The sequence below is a fragment of the Bactrocera latifrons genome, unplaced genomic scaffold (assembly GCF_001853355.1).
Source record: "Bactrocera latifrons isolate USDA-ARS-PBARC rearing strain unplaced genomic scaffold, ASM185335v1 scaffold_229, whole genome shotgun sequence".
In the NCBI taxonomy this organism is placed as follows: domain Eukaryota; kingdom Metazoa; phylum Arthropoda; class Insecta; order Diptera; family Tephritidae; genus Bactrocera; species Bactrocera latifrons.
The window spans coordinates 1806-24938 of record NW_017535841.1 but is presented as its reverse complement, the minus strand read 5'-3'; the positions used below and the strand labels follow the sequence as shown (position 1 = coordinate 24938).

At 36.9% G+C, this 23133-nt stretch overlaps 1 protein-coding gene across 12 annotated transcripts in view; it reads right to left on the bottom strand.

Annotated features, from left to right (window-relative positions):
* Positions 1-21747, bottom strand: part of LOC108968753 (voltage-dependent L-type calcium channel subunit beta-2) — a 393950-nt gene extending 372203 nt beyond the window's left edge. For 3 of the 12 annotated variants that reach the window (XM_018932982.1, XM_018932981.1, XM_018932979.1), the window contains exon 1: positions 21387-21642. Coding sequence is in view for 1 of the 12 variants with exons in the window: in XM_018932980.1 (XP_018788525.1) it covers positions 21425-21484 (60 nt within the window). In the remaining 11 variants the exon portion in view is untranslated. Of the gene's footprint in view, positions 1-21386; positions 21643-21728 lie in introns of those variants that run through there. The other 9 variants (XM_018932972.1, XM_018932975.1, XM_018932983.1 and 6 more) reach the window with 7 other exon arrangements.
* Between the last annotated feature and the right edge of the window lie 1386 nt (positions 21748-23133).

Genomic DNA, 23133 nt, shown 5'->3' with positions numbered 1-23133 from the left:
CAGAGGAAGATCTCCACTCCGTCGGAAGGACCAAGTGGAGAAGGACCTAGCTTCACTTGGAATATCTAATTGACGCCACGTAGCGAAAAGAAGAAACGACTGGCGGGCTGTTGTTAACTCGGCTATAATCGCGTAAGCGATGTCTACTCCAATCAAGAAGAAGAAGACTCATTTTCACTTCATGTAATTAATTAACTCGCGCTACCTTGTTGTTGCATTGTAGTAATAATATATGTATATATATAGTAGTCATATATTTAGCTTTTCACAAGCCGTAAAACCAAAATATCGATTTTTATAACTTTTTACCATGTTTTTACGATTTGATTACAATGTACGCCAACCAAACCAAATGATAAAACTAATACATTTAGTGTGCTACCTTAACTTCTTCCTTTTTAACTTTTAAAATTTGATATAAAAATTACAAAAAAAAGGTGCTTTACTATGAATTTTGCAGACTGAATACTCATAACGCGCATCGTACTCACAGCATCAGCATAGTCAGAAAGCAATTGGCACTGTCATGGTTCCTACGTTGAATTAACGACATCAATAATGTCTGGAACATAAGCTGTCTTTGATTTCTGGAGAGTAAACGCTTAAAACAAATAATAAATAATCTGGAATAAAATAAACCGGCAGCACATTTAGTACAAACCTGCGCTGACATGTATTCTGACATATGTATAATTTTTTCTTAGTGGAGAAATTCGTTTTTCCGCTTAAAAAATGTTGCAGTGACTCTTCCTTTTAATGCTGAAAAAATCTACGAAAAGATGTGGTGAATAACGTAAGATTTCAAGACCGGACATACTCCTGTAAGGAAGTATCCTGTAGAAGGTATGCCAACAAAAAGGGAGACCCCACAATCTGCGCCTATGATTTATGTCGCCGACAATAATTGATATTGCACAGTGCTGTGCAGTGTGAAGACTATTCCACCACCAATATCTCGGTCACGATCTTTACGTAAAATGTGGAAAATCGCACAACTTAAAAACCTGACGGCTATTTAGCTTAGTGCGGCGGCAGAATGTATATATATATATATATATAGCCGCGAAAAACTTATAGTTTTTTAAATATTTTAATTAGAATTTCAAGGATTTAACTATTTAAAGTATGCATTTTTTTAATTTATAATGAGTTTTGACACTTACATATATTGTTTCTTTACTTTATTTCCTATAATTTCACTAAACTTATTAATTTTTTATTAAATAGTATGCAAATACTTTGAAATCTTTATTAAAGTTTTTCTTAAATTCGACTTATTCACACGATGGCAAAAATGTTGCATTCAAACAAATAACTTTACAGTATTTTACGTATATCGAGGGTACCACACTGCTCTTACATTAATAGGAATAGAAGGTGTATAGCAGTCAGTTTATATTAAGATTTTTTTTTTTAATTTTTAATTTCATTTTCTTTAAAAGGGTGTTTCATAGCTGTTAACCTTTCAGGGGTGGTACAGAATCTGGAAGTTGTCAGATTTAAAATTGAAATCAATATAAAATGTAGTAGGTGTCATGAAATCAAATATTTTGGTTTGATGTTCGAAACGGATATTGTATCAGTTTTGGCTGTCACGCAAATCAATTTTATCAGTTTTGTTTACAAAAACAAAGCAAGAAAAAAGTCGCTGAGAGGTTTAAAATGTAAGTTAACAAACTAATTTACTTTATTGCTACGAATTAAAGCTCATCTCTTTCTATAGGGGAAAATGTCATAATCTTTGAGTTTATAGAAATAATCCAGATATTTTACAAGGATTAACAAAATGTTATTTAACACAAATACATCTTTATTCAGACAAAAATGTAACACAAATCTGTATAGTAATGAGGTAAATATATTATATAAATGCAAGTTAAAATTCAGCTATGATTTTTTAAGCTTTTCGTTGCTTTCTTCCCCCAATAAAATAAAACTATCAGGCGTGTTGTGGAATCTGATAGCTGTCCGAATCTGAAATGAAACCAAAGCCGTAGCTTTCATTATTTCAGACATTATTGGTTTGATATTCGAAACAGAATTTGTATCGGTTTTGCTGTCAGAAACAAATCAAGGAGATAGTCACACAGATTTGAAATGTAAGTTAAGAAATCAAGTTATTTTATTGTTACCAATTGATTTATATTTATTTCTATAAGAGAAAACATAAGGATAAAACACGACATTTTAATTATTGAGCTTTGGAAAATGCTGATATTAAAGGAGGGAGCCTGCTTTAGAGACTTAAAAAATCGATTTTTTTGATGTTTTTTTGGGAGGAAAAAAATAATTGATTAAAGCGGAATTTCTATGGTTCATAGTTCTATACTTAAACATCACCCGAAAATTTTTGGATACGAATTCGTTGATATTCTGCCTTAGGGAAGCAATTGCCCGATGCATCACGTGTGTGCATTTGTCGGACGGCGGGCAGTATGCGGGTCGCCCTTTCTATCGGAAACAAAAAATTTAAAGAGATTCATATTTGTTAATAACTTATGTTCAAGTTGAACTAGGAAAATTTCAAAAAAAAACAAGAAAAAAACTTAAGATTTGAAAAACAGGTTTTTGACCGAAAATGTTACTTTATGTTGCTTAAACACGTGCTCATACTTAACTTTTCTTAGTTTTCTTTTTTAGTTTAAATAGAAGGTAATTTAATGTCAAAGATAATAAACTTTGCCCCAATTCCATACCTTTAGTTTTCTTCAATCCTGCCCGCCAATTAAAAAACATCGTAAAAATTAAAAACCGAGTGAAAGTTTTCGCATTCTTACAAAGCGCTTATATATCTGCCAGACGCTCGGTCACTATTTAACTTCTAGCTTCAACAATATTTTGAATTCCCATTTATAATTTTAGGGTTCTTTAACTCGGAACCCATTAAAAACTTTATTAGGATTGCTTAAAATGTATTCATTTGAAAGTTTTGTCACATTAGGTTTTGCGTGTGTTGAAAATCCAATCAGATTCTGTGACAYCATTGATAATCAGAATTGGCTTGCAATTCTGACAGCTAAGCAATTCTATACCCCTGTATAAAATAAAAAAAAAATGCCAAACTTATTGTAAATTTAATAAAATTTATTCTAAATTTATTAGTTTGCAAGTTATGTCAGATAAGCAAACAACTAACTCGAATATTTGTTTGGCGTATGTTCGAAAAGACTGAAAACCAACAGATTCTGAAACACCATTGAAACTCAGAATTTGTTTGCCCTTCTGACAACTAAGCAAATCAATCTTGCCCCTACAGTTTTTTTTTTAGTGTACTTTGAATTTGGAAAGTATGTATGGAATTTTAATTAAGCTTCCACCAGACGCGGTAAACGTAGGAGTAGAACAAATGTGCTGACAATGGGAAAACAAACCATCAATACTAAAGAAAAGTGCATAGCTCTTACTGAGAAAATAATTTAATGTTGACCCGAAAATTTTGCATAGGTCCGAAGATGCCAACATTTGCGGCCGTTCGCTGGCTGCGATATCGAAAATAAAGTCGGGTGAAGGGTGTCAGATGTGTAAGTTTAGCTTGGCATACAAATAAGTGGTTAGAGCCATCAGGGGAGTCTTTGATTGCTGGACATTAAGAGGGGTATCAGCGAAGATGCTTTTGAATTCATTATTAACGGAAGTCAGTTCATGTCTGAAGTTAGTTGAGGCGGTCTAAAATAAAGTACTATACTACGTTTGCTAAATTGTTGTGAAATTTAAATGCAAATATATTTAAAAAATAACAAGAAATTAAAAAGGACGATTTCGTTGCCACGACAGTCGGGTCTACGTAACGGGAATTGAGGCCAACCCGAGGACGGGGGAATTTTTTTGCTGTGTTTGCGTTATGGAGCTGCAGGAGTCTGCCCCGTAAAACCATAGTGCGACCACCGACCCTTGGGTCCGCACTCCGCATTTTAACGGGAACACTGCACTCAAGAATTTAATGCCTCATTTAAAAACGAGGCCCGTATGCTTTCGGTTAAGGGTCATAACAAACTTCTCTCCAGGCAAATTTTGTGGGGATGTTTTCTCAAAATCTTTCCTTGACTATGTCGACGACATTGGATGCTACTCCAACCAGACTTCTTACGCAACTCACTTCAGACATGACCCGCCTTTCACAGTGGAGGCATTAAGCCCTTCAAAACATTTCTATAGTACGTTAAACACCTACTTACCTAAAATTGACCCCGATATTCGAAATATATATAAAGCATACCAAGTGTCCCCGCACAAATCTAACCACTTCTTTTCATGCTCAGCTATCCCCAATCATTTAACACCCTTCTCTTCATGGTCACACCGTGAGGAACCAGCAAGTTTCTTTGGTTTACAGTTAGACGACCTCGATGACAAGCTACCAGAATCTTACCAAATTTTAAATTGGTAAATTTTACTGTAAAAAATGAGATGAGAAAATAAAACGACTTCAAGAAAATCCTGACGTAGTATGGAAGAGCAAAGCCAATCTTTTAAGTCAGACAGAGAAATTAATACATGACAACATTTTAAGTGACATTATCTGGTGCGCTTTTTCATGAAAAAGCTTCGGGCGAACAAATGTTAACTAGTGAAGTGAAGTGTTAGTGGATATAAAAGTTAAAATATAACGTCACCTAAAATGCAAAACAACGTATTATCAAAAAAAATCGAAATTGATCACGATTTACTACAGCCTTTGTCTAATTAAATATGAAAGACAGTAAACATTTAAAGCTTTTTAATATGTTATTTGATTGTGGCAACAACATTCGCTTTTATTTCAAAAACTTAAGAAAACATAGAAGGCTATGTGTTTTTTGTTTTTCCTTTGAGATATATATAAAATGTGAAATATTGAGTAAGTTGATATCAGTTCTCAATTTCAATTCTGATCATTCACTGTTTACCACGTGGGAGCACGATTTACGCTTAATTTACGTAAATTATAATATTAAATAATTAAGAATAGTGCCGAAATTTATTACCAAAAGACATAAATAAATACATTTAAAAAAAGGTACATAAATACAACTATAATAAATATTTGTCCAAAACACGTTCGTTTCCTAATTGAAGCGTTTATAATGGGTAGGAAAAGTAAAATCTTATCAGAAAAGAAAGCACCTTCGACCTACTCAGATATTGCTAAATTGGTGGTATTTCTAAAACATCGGTGGCTGAAATAAAAAAAGCTTTTTGAGGTCCCTACCGAGCTATGATTAGTTATAATAATCGCTCAAAATGCGGGAGAAAGAGAGTACCGAGTGGAAGGAACCACGTGATTACAAAGTATTTTGTAAAACGTTATAAGCGCCCGCGTAAAACTTACGAAAACGACTTAAAATGCAGGAAACCAGCGAAGAAGCCTAAGATAACGTATTTGACGCTGCATAAAAATTATGATTTCACTTATTGGAGCAAGGTACATTTCTAAAATATGTACTTTTTTCATCAACAGCCTCGGATGACAGACCCTCCTTTTGATGGCGACCACGGCAAACGTATTAAGGATTACGATTTAAGGGCATGCACCTAGAATGTCCGAACCCTTAACGGGGAAGATGTCGCTGTCCAGGTTGATGGTCCTCGTGAAAATAAAGGCTGGTATCACCGCCGGAGTGAAGGACCGCCTCCATGCAGCAAAAAACGCGCGTGAGCAAACACAAGGAAGGTTCGACGTTGAAAAGCCGCAATCACAACAGACAGCCGAAAGATTTTCGATTCGACTCACACAACTGCTCTTTGAGAGCGCTCGTCAACAACTCGGTAAAAGGGAACTGTGGCTCCTTACGTCCAACTGAAACCGAAACCATTGGTTTTCGGAAAATACAAAAGATCATTTTCTGGTACGATGAGGAGTTCCGTGTCTCAGCAGACTGCCCACCTTACAACGTTACAATCAACCGCAACACGTACGGGATGGGATAGATACCGAGAATTGAAGAGGGAAGTGAGACACATTTGCAGACAAAAAAAAAGAGAGCCCGAAATGCGTAAGTACGAAGAGCTTGACAAGCTGGCCGACAGGGGTAAATGATCGAAAATTCTACGAAAAAATGCGGCGACTAACAGAAGGTTTCACTGCGGGCGAGAACCCCTAAAATTATGAAGGGAAAACTTCTCCAGCCTGTTGAACTRCAGTGAAAGTATAACGTCAGGAGAAGCCGAACCCGGTTCACCAATCAATGACGATGGAGCAGACGTTCCATTGCCTGACCATGAAGAAGTTCGAATAGCAATTAAAAAAAACAAATTTTTTTACTTTGCATGCAAAAATAAAGCCTTTAGTTATTTTTTTCAATATTTTTTAATGCAGAACTATTATTTAGCAAATTTTAAATTGCTCAAATGCTCAAAAATAAAAACAATACAATGGGAGGGAAAATTTAAAACACCAAAATATGAGATTACATATTTTTGACACTGTCAAGAAACTCTTTACACACTTTAGTTTTCGATTCTGTTTTGTTCTATTTGAAGAAAAAACGGTACTTTACCGTTATCTATGTTCATGTTTTAAAGCAATGTTTTAAAACATTTTTAAAGGTTATTTTTAGCGATGACTGTTGTTTGGAAGCAGTGACTGAGACGGCAAATTACATTCGCAATAGAAAGGAGAACGATATTCTAGCTCTTGTGTTCTTCCCAGGGTAAAACACCTGCCTTTAGTGATGATTTGAGGCTGTATATCTGCAGAAAGTCCTGGTCCGATACAATTCATTGAAGACAAAATGCGATCTATCCAATACATATTTGTACTTAAATATACGTTGATGCTTCATGTTAACCAACTAAGTTTCCAGCTGAATAATATATCTTAATACAAGATTTGGCACCATGACAGCTAGGAATAGCATGAATGTCCCAAATGAATTGCATTTGGAAGTCCTCTCTAGGCCCGGCAATTCTACGGACCTAAATCCAATTGAGAACTGTTATGCACATCTTAAATGAATGGTCTATGAACGAAGTAACACAACATTTGACATTTTAAAGCTAAACATTGAAGATGTCTGCACAAATAACGTTGTTGTTGTTGTTGTAGCGGCAGAATTCTGCCGTGCTGACAGTCTTTAACCGGATAAAGAATTCGTTTCCGTTCCGGTAGAAAACAGGCTGCCTACCTCGCAACGTTACGATCGACCACAACACGTGCCGGATGGGATAGATACCGAGAGTTGAAGAGGGAAGCGAGACGCATTTTCAGACAGAAAAAGAAAGACGCCGAAATGATTGATAAGCTGGCCGACAGGGGCAAAAAAATTCGGCGGCTTACAGAAGGTTTCAAGACCGGAGCATACTCTTGTAGAACCAAAGGTGATCTAGTCACCGATGCCCAGTGCATACTTAAACTGTGGAGGGAGCACTTCTCCAGCCTGCTGAATGGCAGTGAACGCACAACGCCAGGAGAAGGCGAACCCGATGCCCCAATCGACGACGATGGAGCAGACGTTCCATTGTCCGACCAGGAAGAACTTCGAATAGCAGTTACCTGCCTGAAAAACAACAAAGCGGCGGGGGCCGATGGATTGCCGGCCGAGCTATTCAAACACGGCGGCGAAGAGCTGATAAGGAGCATGCATCAGCTTCTTTGTAAAATATGGTCGGACGAAAGCGTGCCCAACGATTGGAATTTAAGTGTGGTATGCCCAATCCTCAAAAAAGGAGACCTCACATTCTGCGCCAACTACCGTTGGATAAGCCTCCTCAATATCGCGTATAAGGTTCTATCGAGCGTATTGGCTGAAAGATTAAAGCCCACCGTCAACAAACTGATTGGACCTTATCAGTGTGGCTTCAGACCTGGAAAATCAACGACCGACCAGATATTCACCATGCGCCAAATCTTGGAAAAGACCCGTAAATGGAGAATCGACACTGACCACCTCTTCCTCGATTTCAGAGCTGCTTTCGACAGCACAAAAAGGAGCTGCCTTTATGCCGCAATGTCTGAATTTGGTATCCCCGCAAAGTAATACGGCTATGTAAACTGACGTTGAGCACCACCAAAAGCTCCGTCAGAATCGGGAAGGACCTCTCCGAGCCGTTAGATGCCAAACGAGGTTTCAGACAAGGCGACTCCTTATCGTGCGATTTCTTCAACCTGCTTCTGGAGAAAATAGTTCGAGCTGCAGAACTAAATAGAGGTATCATCTTCTATAAGAGTGTACAGCTGCTGGCGTATGCCGATGATATTAATATCATCGGTCTCAGCACCCGAGCCTTTAGTTCTGCTTTCTCCAGCCTGGTCAGAAGCAAAGCAGATGGGTCTGGCAGGGGCAAGACGAAATGTCTCCTGTCATGAAACAAACAGTCGTCGCACTCGCGACTTGGCACTCACAATACTGTTGACAGTCATAGCTTTGAAGTTGTAGATAATTTCGTCTATCTTGGAACCAGCATAAACACCAGCAACAATGTCAGCCTGGAAATCCAACTTAGGATAACGCTTGCCAACAGGTGCTACTTCGGACTGAGTAGGCAATTGAGAAACAAAGTCCTCTCTCGACAAACAAAAACCAAACTCTATAAATCACTCATAATACCCGTCCTCCTATATGGTGCAGAGGCTTGGACGATGACAACAACTGATGAGTCGGCATTGCGAGTTTTCGAGAGATAAGTTCTGCGAAAGATTTATGGTCCTTTGCGCGTTGGCCACGGCGAATATCGCATTCGATGGAACGATGAGCTGTACGAGATATATGACGACTTTGACATAGTTCAGCGAATTAAAATACAGCGGCTACGCTGGCTAGGTCTTGTATTCGACGCTGTACCACTCCGTTGGAAGGACCAGGTGAAGAAGGACCTGGCTAAGCTTGGAATATCCAATTGGCGCCACGTAGCAAAAAGAAGAAACGACTGGCGCGCTGTTGTTAACTCGGCATAATCGCGTAAGCGGTGTCGACGCCAATTAAGAAGTATGTAGCATAAAAAAAATAATGTACATCAAATATTTATGTCTTTAGTTAGAATTTATTTTTCTCCTCGTTCGTGGACAATTACTGTACTTCAAACTACATACATATAAGTACAGTGTCCAACAGTTTAAGGTTCTGCTATCAAATATAACCCACTTTTAACCATATTTAAATTTTGTTTCACTTATGTTCCATTTTATATCATGTTTAATTCATTCTCTTGTAAATTTCCGAAAATGTTGTTACGTTGTTTTGTATTTTAGGTGACGATATATATAAACTTTATTATACATATATCAAAGACATACGCACTTTAGATAGTTTAATTTTTGAACTTTAGATGTAAATATCTCATTCCATTAAATTTTGCAGATTGTTGATTGAACATGAAATTATTACAATTTGCTATTATTACTTTTATTTAATGTTTTAAAACAAAAGAAAAACAAATATTCATTAAAAAAAAATCCATTTTTAATTCAAGTCTGTGTTTGAGTTTAAGTTTTCCCTTACTCTTATGTTTACACATTGGAAATGATTTAATTACGTTAGTTTTCTTCAATGAATTGTGTTATTTCGGCAAGATATAAATTTGGAATTGAAAGTTTCTGTTATTCACCGAGGCAGTCGGGCACCAAAACGAACCAAAGGACAACTTAATCTAAATCCATTGGCTCCGATGGAATTAGCATACTTATGCTAAAGCATCTAGGCTCGACGGGGTAAGTTATCTCACCAAGGTCCTCAACTTGTCGGTGGACACTCTTCAAATAGCCGGTGTGTGAAAAGTCTGAAGAGAAAAGAAACCACCCTGTGAGAGAACGATCCTCGTAGCGTTGGACTTGTCGAAAGCTTTTGACAGAGTCACAAATATGGTCGACTTGATGCAGTGGTATGCAGATAAGGAAAATCCAGACCTGCCAGAATTCTGCACTCCAGACTACGACAGGATGTCTCCCATCGAAGAACTCCTTAGTGAGACGCTTATGCTCCCAGTTAAGGAGCATAATGAACTCCTCTCCAAACAGTATCAGCTAGGATGCTTTCGTAGAAATCACCCTTGCTTCCACCTGCTTGGAGGGGAACCGCCTCCTAGGAGCGTCCTTAACTACGTCGACGACATCGTACAGTTCGCCGACCGGACTTCATACGCAGCTAACTTCCGACAGGTACTGACCGCCATTCACAGCGGAGCTATCAACCCTTCACCGACACCCTTCCAGTGAATGGCGTTCTTGGAGTCAAACCACTACCCATGGCAGACGAAAAGCTCGAGTTGCCGCGACTAGCGAGAGTGTCCCTTGCGCAGCTTTGTTCTGTATATTGTAGCAGGTTAAACTCCTACTTATCTAGAATAGACTCCGACATATCCAATGTATGTGCTGCATGCAACGAGTCTCCGCATGACACTGACCACCTCTTTGCATTACCTGCCAACCCTACTCATCTAACAGCCTATTCCCTTTGGTCCGACCCCGTCGAAACAGCACGTTTCCTGTTCCTCACGCTGATATAGATGACATCGACGAGAACTTAGATAACCCTTACCATCCTAACGAAGATTGAGAAACCGTGAAAACAATAAAAGACAACTTAATAGTTCAACTAGCGAAAAAAATCGTGAAATTGTGCTATCACAAATAATTAAGGATTAAGGTTACAAATATCCAAACTATGCAGAGGCGCCTCTTAAAAGTTTCACTAAGGGGTTATATCTTCTTCTTGATTGGCGTAGACACCGCTTACTCGACTATAGCCGAGTTAACAACAGCGCGCCAGTCGTTTCTTCTTTTCGCTACGTGGCGCCAATTAGATATTACAAGTGAAGCCAGGTCCTTCTCCACTTGGTCCTTCCAACGGAGTGGAGGTCTTCCTCTTCCTCTGCTTCCCCCGGCGGGTACTGCGTCTAATACTTTCAGAGCTGGAGCGTTTTCCTCCATCCGGACAACATGACCTAGCCAGCGTAGCCGTTGTCTTTTAATTCGCTGAACTATGTCAATGTCGTCGTATATCTCGTACAGCTCATCGTTCCATCGAATGMGATATTCGCCGTGGYCAACGCGCAAAGGACYATAAATCTTTCGCAGAACTTTTCTCTCGAAAACTCGCAACGTCGACTCATCAGTTGTTGTCATCGTCCAAGCCTCTGCACCATATAGCAGGACGGGTATTATGAGTGACTTATAGAGTTTGGTTTTTGTTTGTCGAGAGAGGACTTTGCTACTCAATTGCCTAGGGGTTATATACAATTAGAAATTCAAAAATCGATATTTTTTTATTTTTTACATGTATTTAAGAATACACATAAAAAATTAGCGTTTCTTAATGCGCATTAATTTTGCTCGTCTGTCGGGGCTATAAAATAATGTATTAGTTGCATATGTTATGGCCACCACTGTACATGCCTAGCTCCAATCGCATGATGGCAGCAAAGATGAAATGTCAATGACCAATATTTTTTATCTTGCGTAAACTGCAAATTAAAAGTAAGGGTGAATTTTAGAATAGCAGGTCAGTAAGTCGTTTCTAATTTTTTTTTTTTAAGTAACAACACATGGGTAAAATTTTAAAACAAAAAAAGGATAATTACTCTTTTATTTATCAAAACTTTTTCATGAATTTAGTAGGAACGATAACCATTCACGTACTTTTTATGAATAAATTGGGTTTTTGTATTTCAGAGGATCCAAGCATGATAAATCGTGTCCGCCAGGGAAAAAACCACTTCTCCGACAGATGTCATCAAAAAATTCCAAAAGAATTTGTTTATACACTCTTCGATAAACCTATTGATATATAAAAAAAGTTCTATCTATGAAGAAAAATTTCGAAAAACAGGCCAGATTACCTTACTAACTCCTTAAGAAACATATAATATACGTTGATTTATGATTTTTAAAACATTTGGCTATAAAGTTCAAAAATTCATCTATTAAATTTTGTGTGTTTCCAATTTTTAAAGAATTTTACACTATTATTTTTAATTATTATATGCATTAATAATCCATATAATTTCAGTTCTTTTTATTTACACAATAATAAAAGGGTTGCATTCTAACAAATAATCAATGTTACCAAATCCACACATTTTATAAAGAAAATAAAACAAATAATAACCCAATGACAAGAAAATATAACACATTAGAGGTATTCGCTTGCTCTTGCAAAACCCTTGCACGGTGCAAGAATTTCATATATTTCCTCTTGGTGCACCGGCACAACAACAAACACACGCAGAAAATTATTTGCAATGGCTGTAAAATATGTCAGACCAAAACCCTTGTATATTTGCGTGCAGTGTCACGCAAAAATATAATTGCAACCCTGTTTTAGCTGTCATTTTACATAAAGACATATTACGTCGTTAAATTGTTGAGGAAGATAAGTTTTAAAGAAATTTTATAATTTCTACTTAAATTATAAATATTTTTTACAGTTTTTTTTGTTAAAAATGTATGCAGAAGGTGCACCAATTCACAATAGCCACGCATAACAGCCATTCACAATAAATTGATCGAATCAACCGTTCGTATATCACTAGATTATGCAATGGGTGCACCCGTGCCCATTTCGGTATAATATTTTTCCAATCTGCAATCTTGCAAGAGCAAGCGAATACCCCTATTGTTTTTCGCATAGAACTTCTTTTGCATTGGTGGCCCTCGGTCGTGATTTAAAAAAATAACCATGACCGATCCAACGCTGGGATTTATCAATATAAATGCAATTCTAAGAGATTTTAAATTACTCACACGATACTGAATTTCGTATTTAATTTATTTTTATTCGTTTACAAAGTATGGTAGCACTAATTTTTTTGTTGGTTTTCTAAATATATGTTAAAGATAAATAAATTACATTAAATTGCAGAACCGAATTAATGAAATGCTAGTGAATATAAATTTCAAAATAAAACCGAAAAAAATCAGCGGCAACTGTACATACATATTTTTCAATTTGGAGAACCCTCTCTATCCGTACGTACCCATTTTAACTTTTTTAATCAAAAATTTTTCTGTTTGTTATATAAACGGACAATAGTTCAAAATGAATTTTATTTCATTTGTATAGAGAAAAATTATACATTATTTCGCATAAAATTTTTTCTGTACTAACACTTTACTAAGGGCGCCAATGTAGAAAGAAATTCGTCAAAAAATAATTCTGAACACTCCGGTGTTGGACCGACCGGGTTATTTTGTGTACAAACGAATTAGTGAAGTGTTAGTGAACGTAAAAATGAAAAATATAAGTGTAAAATTCAACTATAAGTTTCCTGCGGCTATAACTATATATATTCTTGATCTGAAGAACCTCCTCTATACCCATTTCATTCCCGAAATCCTGGGACGGTATACTAAAGTTTTCACGGCATACATTTATTAATCCTGAGGTGCTCCTCTATCCGTCCGTACCACCAAATCGAGGCGCCAGAARAATCGTAATTTTGCCGATATAGTAATAACATATATACATACATTTGTAGAAAATAGTACATTTCTAATTTTTTACTTTCGACATTATATATTATTATTCCAAATCCCATCACTTATTCTTCAATCCGTATATACCCATTTAAACACCTATTTCTAAAGCCTAGCCACAACTGTACATACAATCCCGAAATGCTATTTTAAAATTTACCTGTAATCAAAAAGTTTACTTCAGACTTTAAGAATTATGCTTTTACGATTAAATCAATATACGCTTAACTGAAATAAGTTTAAGCACTTGAGCTGGGATTTAGAATAGCATCCCAAGTATCGGGGTTAAAATGAGTACGTGATAGGGCGGTCCTGCAAAAAAGAAAAATCAAAAATTCAACCATTTGCGTGGGTCTCCGATTTATAATAATTTTTACTTATATTTTTACCTTTTTTATCAACTCGCACTTCACAAAATCGTTTCTAATAATTTATTTTATAGTAAATAGTGCAAAAATAACTTTTATTCCATATCAAACTTTATTTGAAATCTATTTATTCATACAATAAAAAAAAATGTTGCAAGCAAGCAAAAAATTAGTGTTACCATATTGAATAAAAATAAGAAAAAAGAAAGCTTATAATGACTTCAATACTAAATTAATTAGCGTGTAATTAGCAATGTAAAATCTTTCAGAATTATCATTATCTTGATAAATCCCTGGGGCCGGTTTTAGTATACCATCCCACGATTTCAGGGTTAAAATTGGTATTGTTGGATAGAGCTGATGCTTGAGAGATTAAGAATATACATATATACATAATTATAGCCGCTGCCGAGACATATGCATTTTAAATTGACAATTTCGCAAATTTTCTTTTGCAATTTYTCGATTTCTAGTGATTTTTTCTTTCATATTATACATTTTTATACACTTCACTACTTTCTTTCGACATATTTATTTCATATTTGCTCCAAGCGCAAAAAGGAGTTTTACTCGAAAGAAAAACCTGACACACCCCGGTGTTGGATCGGCCAGGTTTTTTTTTTTTTTTTTTTTTTTGAAGAGCGGCAGAAATATGGAAAGGAAATCTAAACGTTATGTTAAATATCGTATTTCACTCTCTTTAAACCACATTTTCTTTAACGGATATTGTTACAACAAAACAAGCTACAGTTCTTTTTCATGTCCGTTTTATCATTATTTTCACATTTATCAACGCCGCGTTCCCCTTTTTAAACCACATTTGCTATAACGGGTATCGTTACAACTAAACAATGTACCTTTTCTTTTTTCCCCGTTTTGTAATTATTTTCATATTAATTTCATTTGCATTCCGCGCCCAGTATCAAAAATTAAAAATATAAGAAGTTAATATATGTAAGGATTAATAATTAAAGTGTATTTAAAAAAATGAGTGTGAATTCATTAGGTATGTTAATATAAGTTTTAAGTTAATAAAAATATTACTTAAGACATTTAAATAGATTGCATCGAACCGTCAACCAGCCGAGGTATGGTTAGGCGAACCAATGTGCCTAAAGTATCGAAAGTGCAGCCAATGTGGAACATTGCAAAAATAATCCAAACATTCGATAGTAAGGAAATATATATCTCCTTTGCGGAAGAGGAACGATTATTTGTAAAATCAAAAATGTGTCGTACACATAAAGTGCCAATGACGCTAACATTAAAGTTGGCAATTTCGAGCGATACCTGGTTCGAAAACGTGAAAATTCCACTTCCGCAAGTATTTTATTTAACAACATACAACGCATCCCTTTAGTCGCATGCGGAAGTGACGAAGAATAGTTTTTATCAGGGAATCAGTTTTATCTAGCGCTATTATATGTGACTGGTATAATTGCTGCCGCGAGGTTGATCATGAGGTAACGGTAGGTAAAATTGGTGACCCTGGTAAAACTGTTCAAATAGATGAAAGCATATTTGTAAAGAGGAAATACAACAAAGGTAATAAAAACATAATTCTTTTCTTATTTTAGGGCGGAGAGTCGAGGCCACTGGGTTCCTTGGCTGGAGGTATGTCCCGGCAATGTGAGGTCTGCTGAGGTGCTCACACCATTGATAGAGAAGCACGTGGTAAAAGGTAGTATTATATGTACTAACTGTTGGCATACGACTGTCTGTCCAGTCATGGGTATGAGCACTGGGTTAACCACAGCGACTCCAATAATCCCTTAGTTGTTGTTGTTGTTTTAACTTTAGAAACATCCTAGCAGGAACTGTTTGAAGAGGAGTTTATTATGCTCCTTTACAGGAAGTATAAGGGCTGTCTCTTATACACATCTCCACAGCGACTCCAATAATCCCTTAGTTGTTGTTGTTGTTTTAACTTTAGAAACATCCTAGCAGGAACTGTTTGAAGAGGAGTTTATTATGCTCCTTTACAGGAAGTATAAGGGTCTCACTGTGAAGGTGTTCTATTAGAGACATCAAAAGGCATCCCGTCGTGGTCCGGAGGGCAGTATTCTGTCAGGTCTGAAGTTTCCTCATCTGCGTTCCACTGCATCCAGGCGACGATATTGGTGCTGCGTGGTTAAGAACCGGCCGGCCGATTGCCTTGTAAGTTGACAACAATGTTTCTTTGTTTTTTCCCCATGTGCCGCAGGCTAACGACTTTAGGATCTTGTTGCGGCTCTGAACTTTGGCAATAATCGCGGTCGTATGGGAGAGAAGGAGCATAGACTATTGAAGGTTACGTGTAAAACCTTAGGGTTATTGACAGTCAGAGATTTTAAGTTTAATTCTTCTCAGTTTAGATGTTTTACCTCGAAAAAGTACGGATGACTGACGACCGTTCACATAGTTCATGGTCCACCTCTTTAGCCCTGGAGGAAGCGTGGGTTTTTCAATGTGCTGCAGTAGCGTTGTGTGGTTGACTGTGTCAAAAACTTTTGACATGTCCAACGCTACGAGGATCGTTCTGTTGATGTTGTAACGGCAGAATTCTGCCGAGTTGACAGTCCCTGGCCGGATAAAAATCCGGGTCCGTTCCGGTTTTCGTAGGCCCGACTGTCGTGGAAACGGTACGAGGATCGTTCTCTTACAGGGTGGTTTCGGGTTGAGGCCGCGAAATATCTGAGCGTTTATGACGCTAGGTGCTGTGGTGGTGCTGTGCACTTTTCGGAATCCATGCTGTTGACTGGCTAGGCTCACGTGGTGAGTGAAAGTCGGGGGTAGCAAGGTCTCAAGTGTCTTCACTACTGGGGAGAGGAGAGTTATCGGGCGATAAGATTCGCCTTTGCTGGCGGGTTTCCCAGGTTTCAGTAGTGAGACCACTCTTCCGATTTTCCACACATCGGGTATTTGAAKAATGTTCAATGACAGGTTGAGGACCTTGGTGAGATAAACTACTCCCGCCGAGCCTAGATGCTTTAGCATCAGCATGTTGACTCCATGAGGGTCAATTGATTTGGACGATTTTGCTCTATTGATGACACTCTGAACCTCTTCATCGGTGAAAGTAAGTTGTTTGGAATTTTGTGCAGCCGTAAACTGCCGGCTAAAATAGCTCGCGCACTTCTTCGGGTCCGAGGAGGCATGTCCATTGAATTGAACTTCAACTCGGCCGTTATGTCTCTTCGGATTAGACAAAGCTTTGACAGTAGCCCAAAGCTTACTCACACCGGTGGGGAGGTTACAGGACTTCAGGTGCTCTRTCCATTTCGTCCGCTTATGATGGTTTACCATACGCCGAATCTCCAAATTGAGATTCCTTATTCGGGGATCCCCGGGATCAGCATGGCGAAAGGTGTCGCGCTCGTTAGCTAAGACGGCTGCTTCGGCTAGGAAATTGGGGTGGATTTCCGCTATTATCCCAGCCGGCATGAAGCGAGTGGTAGACGCTGCGATCACCTTGCGGAATTGACGTTCGCCAACGCATACGTCCGTATGAGTAGGTAGAGCGTTGAAGGTGCTCTTGGTAAATTCTGGGAAGCCGACCCAATTAGCTTTGTTAAAGTTAATGAAGGCACGGTTATCCACAAAAACGAAATCAGGAGGCTTCTCGATCGAGATAATTATGGACAGATGGTCTGATGCGAGAGTTAGCATGGGTTGCCAGGCTATGCTATTTATCAGATCACTACTAGCGATGATAATATCAGGCGAGCTATTACAGGTGTACATAATTCTGGTGGGGGGAATCTTCAATCTGTTTCGCCAGCTCCATTCCCCTACGATAATTTGACAGGCATGAATGCCAAAGATAGTAGTGCGCGTTTAAGTCGCCTAGTACCCAACTGTTTTCACCACGAAGTAGGGTAACATGCAACTAGGGGGATGTATCTATTAAATATTTCGAGTTCGACATCGCCTGACCGGATAGCTATACCCTGACATTCTAGGGTAGTATCCCTGCGGTTGATGTCTTTATCGATTAGACGATACTGCACGGTGTTGTGCAATATGAAGGCTAGGCCACCACCATTATCTCGCTCGCCATCTTTACAAAAAACGTTGAAACCGGCACAACTCGGAAGATCTGAGTGGCTGTTTAGCTTGGTTTCTTGGACCGCAGTTATCACTGCACGTTCCCGATTCAATAAGTGCAACTATCTCCTCGATCGTACTCTGGAGTCCTTTGCAGTTAAATTGAAGAATTCGAGTTTGTCGGGGGTGATCCTGGGGGTGAGGGAGTGACGTGTAGATGGTGTTTGTTGCAGCTGCAGCACCCGCAGGGGCGGTTGTCGTGCTGGGGCGTTGGTTAGCGATTGCACAGCGGTAGAGACTTGTGTCGCAGTATTGCGCAGGCAACATGGGGCCACGTAACGCGTGGCCTACTCCCTATGAGTCTTAAGCCCTGAGCARGTCTTAAGATGGCTCCATCCATTGCATGTATTGCACCTGGTTGGACTCAATGTCAGCACAAGTTAGGAGGATACGGAGCAACCCTGCTGCAAGACGTTGCGCCAGTGACGACAAATACTCACCTATCCAAACGGGGTTAAATCGCTGAAAAAACAGGTTGGATAAAATCCGAGTCAATTCCGGTACGTAGAACTAGCTGTCGTGGGAATTGAGGACGGTACCGGCGGTGGCGCGTAATTAAACGGTTTTTTATTAAAGACAATTATAATAATTGTGAAGACTTTTCCAATTTAATATTTGAGTATATTTGGAGGAAAAATATTTCAAATAACCATGTGGCAACACTGGGCTAAACAACAAGTGCTAAATTTTGTGCTGATCATTTGTTAGTTGGTTTTTTTTTATAAATATCTAAATTTAATTACTTAACGATTTGTTAAATTAGATGAAAGTAATCGAAAAATAATGAATTCATCGATAGCTAATATAACACACTAAGGAAGGACAGGGATACTGCGACAGACGGCGATACCGTTCCAACGACAGTCGGGTCTACGAAAACCGGAACGGACCCGGATTTTTATCCGGCCAAGGACTGTCAACTCGGCAGAATTCTGCCGTTACAACAACAACAACAGAAGGCGAGAGAGAAGGTGGTGTCCTGATTGCTCTTAAACGAACAATTAAAGCTGAGCTTATATCCATTGGGAACAATAACCTAGCGCAATTCTTCATAAGGATAAAAGGTGATAATGCTCGTATCATTGGGTGCGTATAAAATTTCCGGATTCAAGGATGATGATAGTGGAAGACTACACTTTGCGCAGCAGTACACCGCGCTTTGATTGAGAGAATCTGCTGTACGATACCACTGCTCTGATTGAGTGTCAACAATTCAATCGCACCTTAAATAAAAATAATAAGCTGTTGGATTTATGTTTCAGTAATTTGGATGTCTCAATCAACGAAACTCTTGCTGTCACGACTGTGGATAAATACCACCCGCCTCTGGAGATCTCCTTGGATTTTCAGCTTAGCCTAATACCAAATTATCCGCCCTCTTATTCGTTTAAGAAAGCCTAACTGGATTGAGCTATACAAAATAGAAGAAGGGAATGATAAGGTYCTTTGGCTTTATAATAAAGTACATTCTTAGATTGTCCCTGTATATTCGAGGAAACCAAGTAAATTTCTTTGCTGGTTCTCTAAAGAACTTATAAATAAAATTAAATTGAAGAAATCTGCGCATATCAGATATAGGAGAAATAAAACTAAGTCAAATTATAGATGTTTTAGTCAGCTGCGACTCGAATGCAAGAAATTAAGTGCAATATGTCACACATTAATAAAGTGGAAAATCTAGTATCTTCTGACAAAAATGAATTATGTAGGTTTGTCAAGAAAAAAAGGGGTACCGACATGGGAATCCCAGCTACCATGACATGAAATGACCTAACCGCTCATTCTTACTTCAAAGACATCTATACAAAGAGCCCCAGCGGAGCTGGTCATCATCAATCTGCTGATATTGTAATGAATGTGGAGGTAAATGAATTCGATGCTAACTTCAATGAAAAAAAATGAATCCAAAAAAAGGATTTGGACCTGATGGTCTGCCTAATATATTTCTACGCAACTGTGCTGCCGGGCTCTGTGAACCTATCACACATTTACACAAGTCTTTTCATCACGGAACCTTTCCATCGGCGTGGAAATCGTCGTTCATCAGTCCCATCCACAAAAACGGCCCAAGATCTGACGTCACCAATTATAGACCTGTATGTATCCAATCTGCATTAGCAAAACTGTTTGAGAAAATTGTCCTGCCTTAGTTGATATCATCATTCAGAAATATCATTTCTCCTAAGCAACACGGATTTGTTGGTGGCAGATCCACTACAACGAACTTATATACTTACGTCAACTACATCTCCAAGGCCATGGACAGTGGTATTCCAATTCATTCAATATATACGGACTTTAGCAAGGCATTCGACAAACTTTGTTGCTTTTTAAACTTTGTTTAGGCATTTTATAAGTAGAAATTTCATTGAACTTAAAATGTAAACAATGAACAGCTGTTTGTGTAAAAATAAGCATATAACCATCAATACGGGATGTTCACGGTTATTTTTAATCTAATAACCACATAACCCGATAACCACCTTACCGTGAACAGCCTAATAGAAGTTATTTTTAATCTACAAATCACATAACCCGATAACCACCTTACAGTGAACAGCCTACCTATATTGTATGGTTATTTGCTTATTTTTACACAAACAGCTGTTCCTTGTTTACGGTTTAAGTTCAATGAAATTCCTACATATAAAATGCCTAAACAAAGTTTAAAAAGCAACATAATTGAATTTAAAGTAGGTTCTGCTATTCAGCAAATGGACTTTATTGAAGGTATGTGCTTATTAAATAATCCGAATTTTAAGGGTTCAAAAAACTCTTTGTCTAAAATTTGCAGACATCTTGCGCCCTGAACAGTGTCACAATGCAATTGTAAGCAAAAAAAAACAGCTGTTAATAACAGAATTTCCAATAAGAAAATCTAAATGGGAATGCCATTCGCATAGTTTTATTTATTTTTTGTGCTGCCATTTAGTAAAATTCCAACGAATTTCCAACACTGCAAATAAACAAACAACCACATAATCTGTAAACGAGGGCCTAGGTTGGTCGAAGTTGGTTATTTTGTCATACCGCAATTTGTTGTTGTTTACTTAATCACATAACCCGATAACCACCTGACCGTGAACAGCATAAGTATTTCGTTTCTAAACAAAGCAATTCTATTCGGAAAACTAATGTGTTATATATTTCCTGTAATTGGGGTATTATTTGTTTTCTTTTGTAAAATATGAACGTAAGGTAGCACTGAATATTAGTTAGAATGCAACCCTTTTGTTATTTTACGAACAAAAGTTGAATGTTGAATAAAAGTTATTTTTGCACTATTTAATATAAAATAAATGTTTAGAAACGATTTAATGAAGTATTAGTGGATATAAAAGTTTAATAACATAACCAGAAAATTTATTATAAATGGGAAAAACACACATTTTAAATAGATGAATTTTTGAACTTTAAATGCAAATAGCTCAAAAACCATAAATCAGCGGCAACTACATTCATATATATTATTGATCTGGAGGACCTCTCTCTTCGTATATATCCATTTTAATCCCGAAATCCAGGGACACTATTCTAAAATTTACCCAAAGTATCTCGTAAAATAATGAGTGCTGAACGGTACCAATTTGTTTATAAATTTGTATGCTGCACCGTAGGATATTAATCTACGCTGTAAATTCATGAATCCACAAAATTTTCGACTACACCACTAATAAAATATTATTGCGTTCAGTTGTTTTACAAAACATATTCACTTTGTTCTCTATTATTGATTTTTAGTTTAGTTAGTATTTTTTAAATCTTTAAGAATTCCGTTTAAAATATATTAAATCACTTTTTAAACAATTTAAGTTACTTCTGAATTGGTACAAAGTTAGCATATGATTTATTTAATAAAATAGTTGAACCGAAATTGTAATATATACCACACATTTCACATCGAATATACTTTCATAAACGCTCATATGTATATTTATTACTCACATAATGTATCTCGATACGCAGTTAAAGTCTCTGTTTAAACGCAGCAACATTTATACAAGTATCAATCAACATATCGTTGCTAATTTTAAATATATTATTTAAATTGGTATATAAAATTTATGCCGCAATTATTATATAGTAGTCCAAAAATATGTCTTATTTATCCCAGAAATTCATTTGAAAAAAAAGGATCTTTATTCTAAATACAGATTTGGCAATGGCAATAGCAATAGATTTGACATTTAATAGGTCATATCGACAGATTGATATTTATGTCATACTAACTGCATTCCTAAGCCTTTTGCCAGTAGAGACTCCATATTGCTAATGGAAGCAATATAGGGAATACTAATTAGAATGTAGGAGTTTGACAGCTCAGTTTACATTTCTATTAAAATTTTGAAGACGTCAAGCAAAAAATCCACGTTTCTTGATCTGTAGTCAACAAATTTTGACAACAGATTAAGCATTGCGATAAATGCATATTAGAAGAGCAAGAGAGCAAACAAAGATGTATGTGAGTGTGTAGTAGCATAAATATTTTCATTGAGATTTAAGGAATGTTGATGATTGATAAGTTTTATGCAAAATTTCATTATGAACTACATATACATACATATATACTTCATAATAATAATTTTAAGGTGAATATAAGGATTATTTTAAATTTCCTTCATGAAATAATTGTTGATTTCATGTCTCCCAGCAAAAACAACGTTGCCATATTCGCATTTTGTTGAAAAAAGTTAATAAAAATTAGTACTAGAKTTCAGAGCTGCATACTAGCTAGCTGGAAACTAACCTTCAAGGCTTCAAGATATACGTTTACTCTGCTCGAATCTCTACCCGACGCTTTTTAATAATAAGAAAAGGATAAATATCCTTTTGGTTACAAACGTATTTCTGGGAAAAATAAGATAATAACAAAGGAAAATGATCCTTTTTTACAAGTGTATTTCTGGGAAAAATAAGAATTCATATTTTCGGACTACTATATAATAATTGCACATATAATAAGTTTATTAAATTTAAGGCTTTGCGCATTCCCAACCGAATTTGCATAATTTTTCTGTTAATTAACAATATTAAATTAAATATTGTTAATTAACAATATTAAACTAAATATAAATTTTTGGGAAAAATCTTATTTTAGAAATGGTACTTTATTTTCTTAATACTCGCGCTACTAAATTTCATAATACCGAAACGAAAATGCCGTCGACATACAGTGGCTCCATCGCATAATCGGACAAGACTTTTTCTAATATAAATGTCCTCCAAACATAAAGATAAAAAATCAGAATGTRTTGTTTTTTGCTTTTATTTACACTTAATATTATCGTCTGC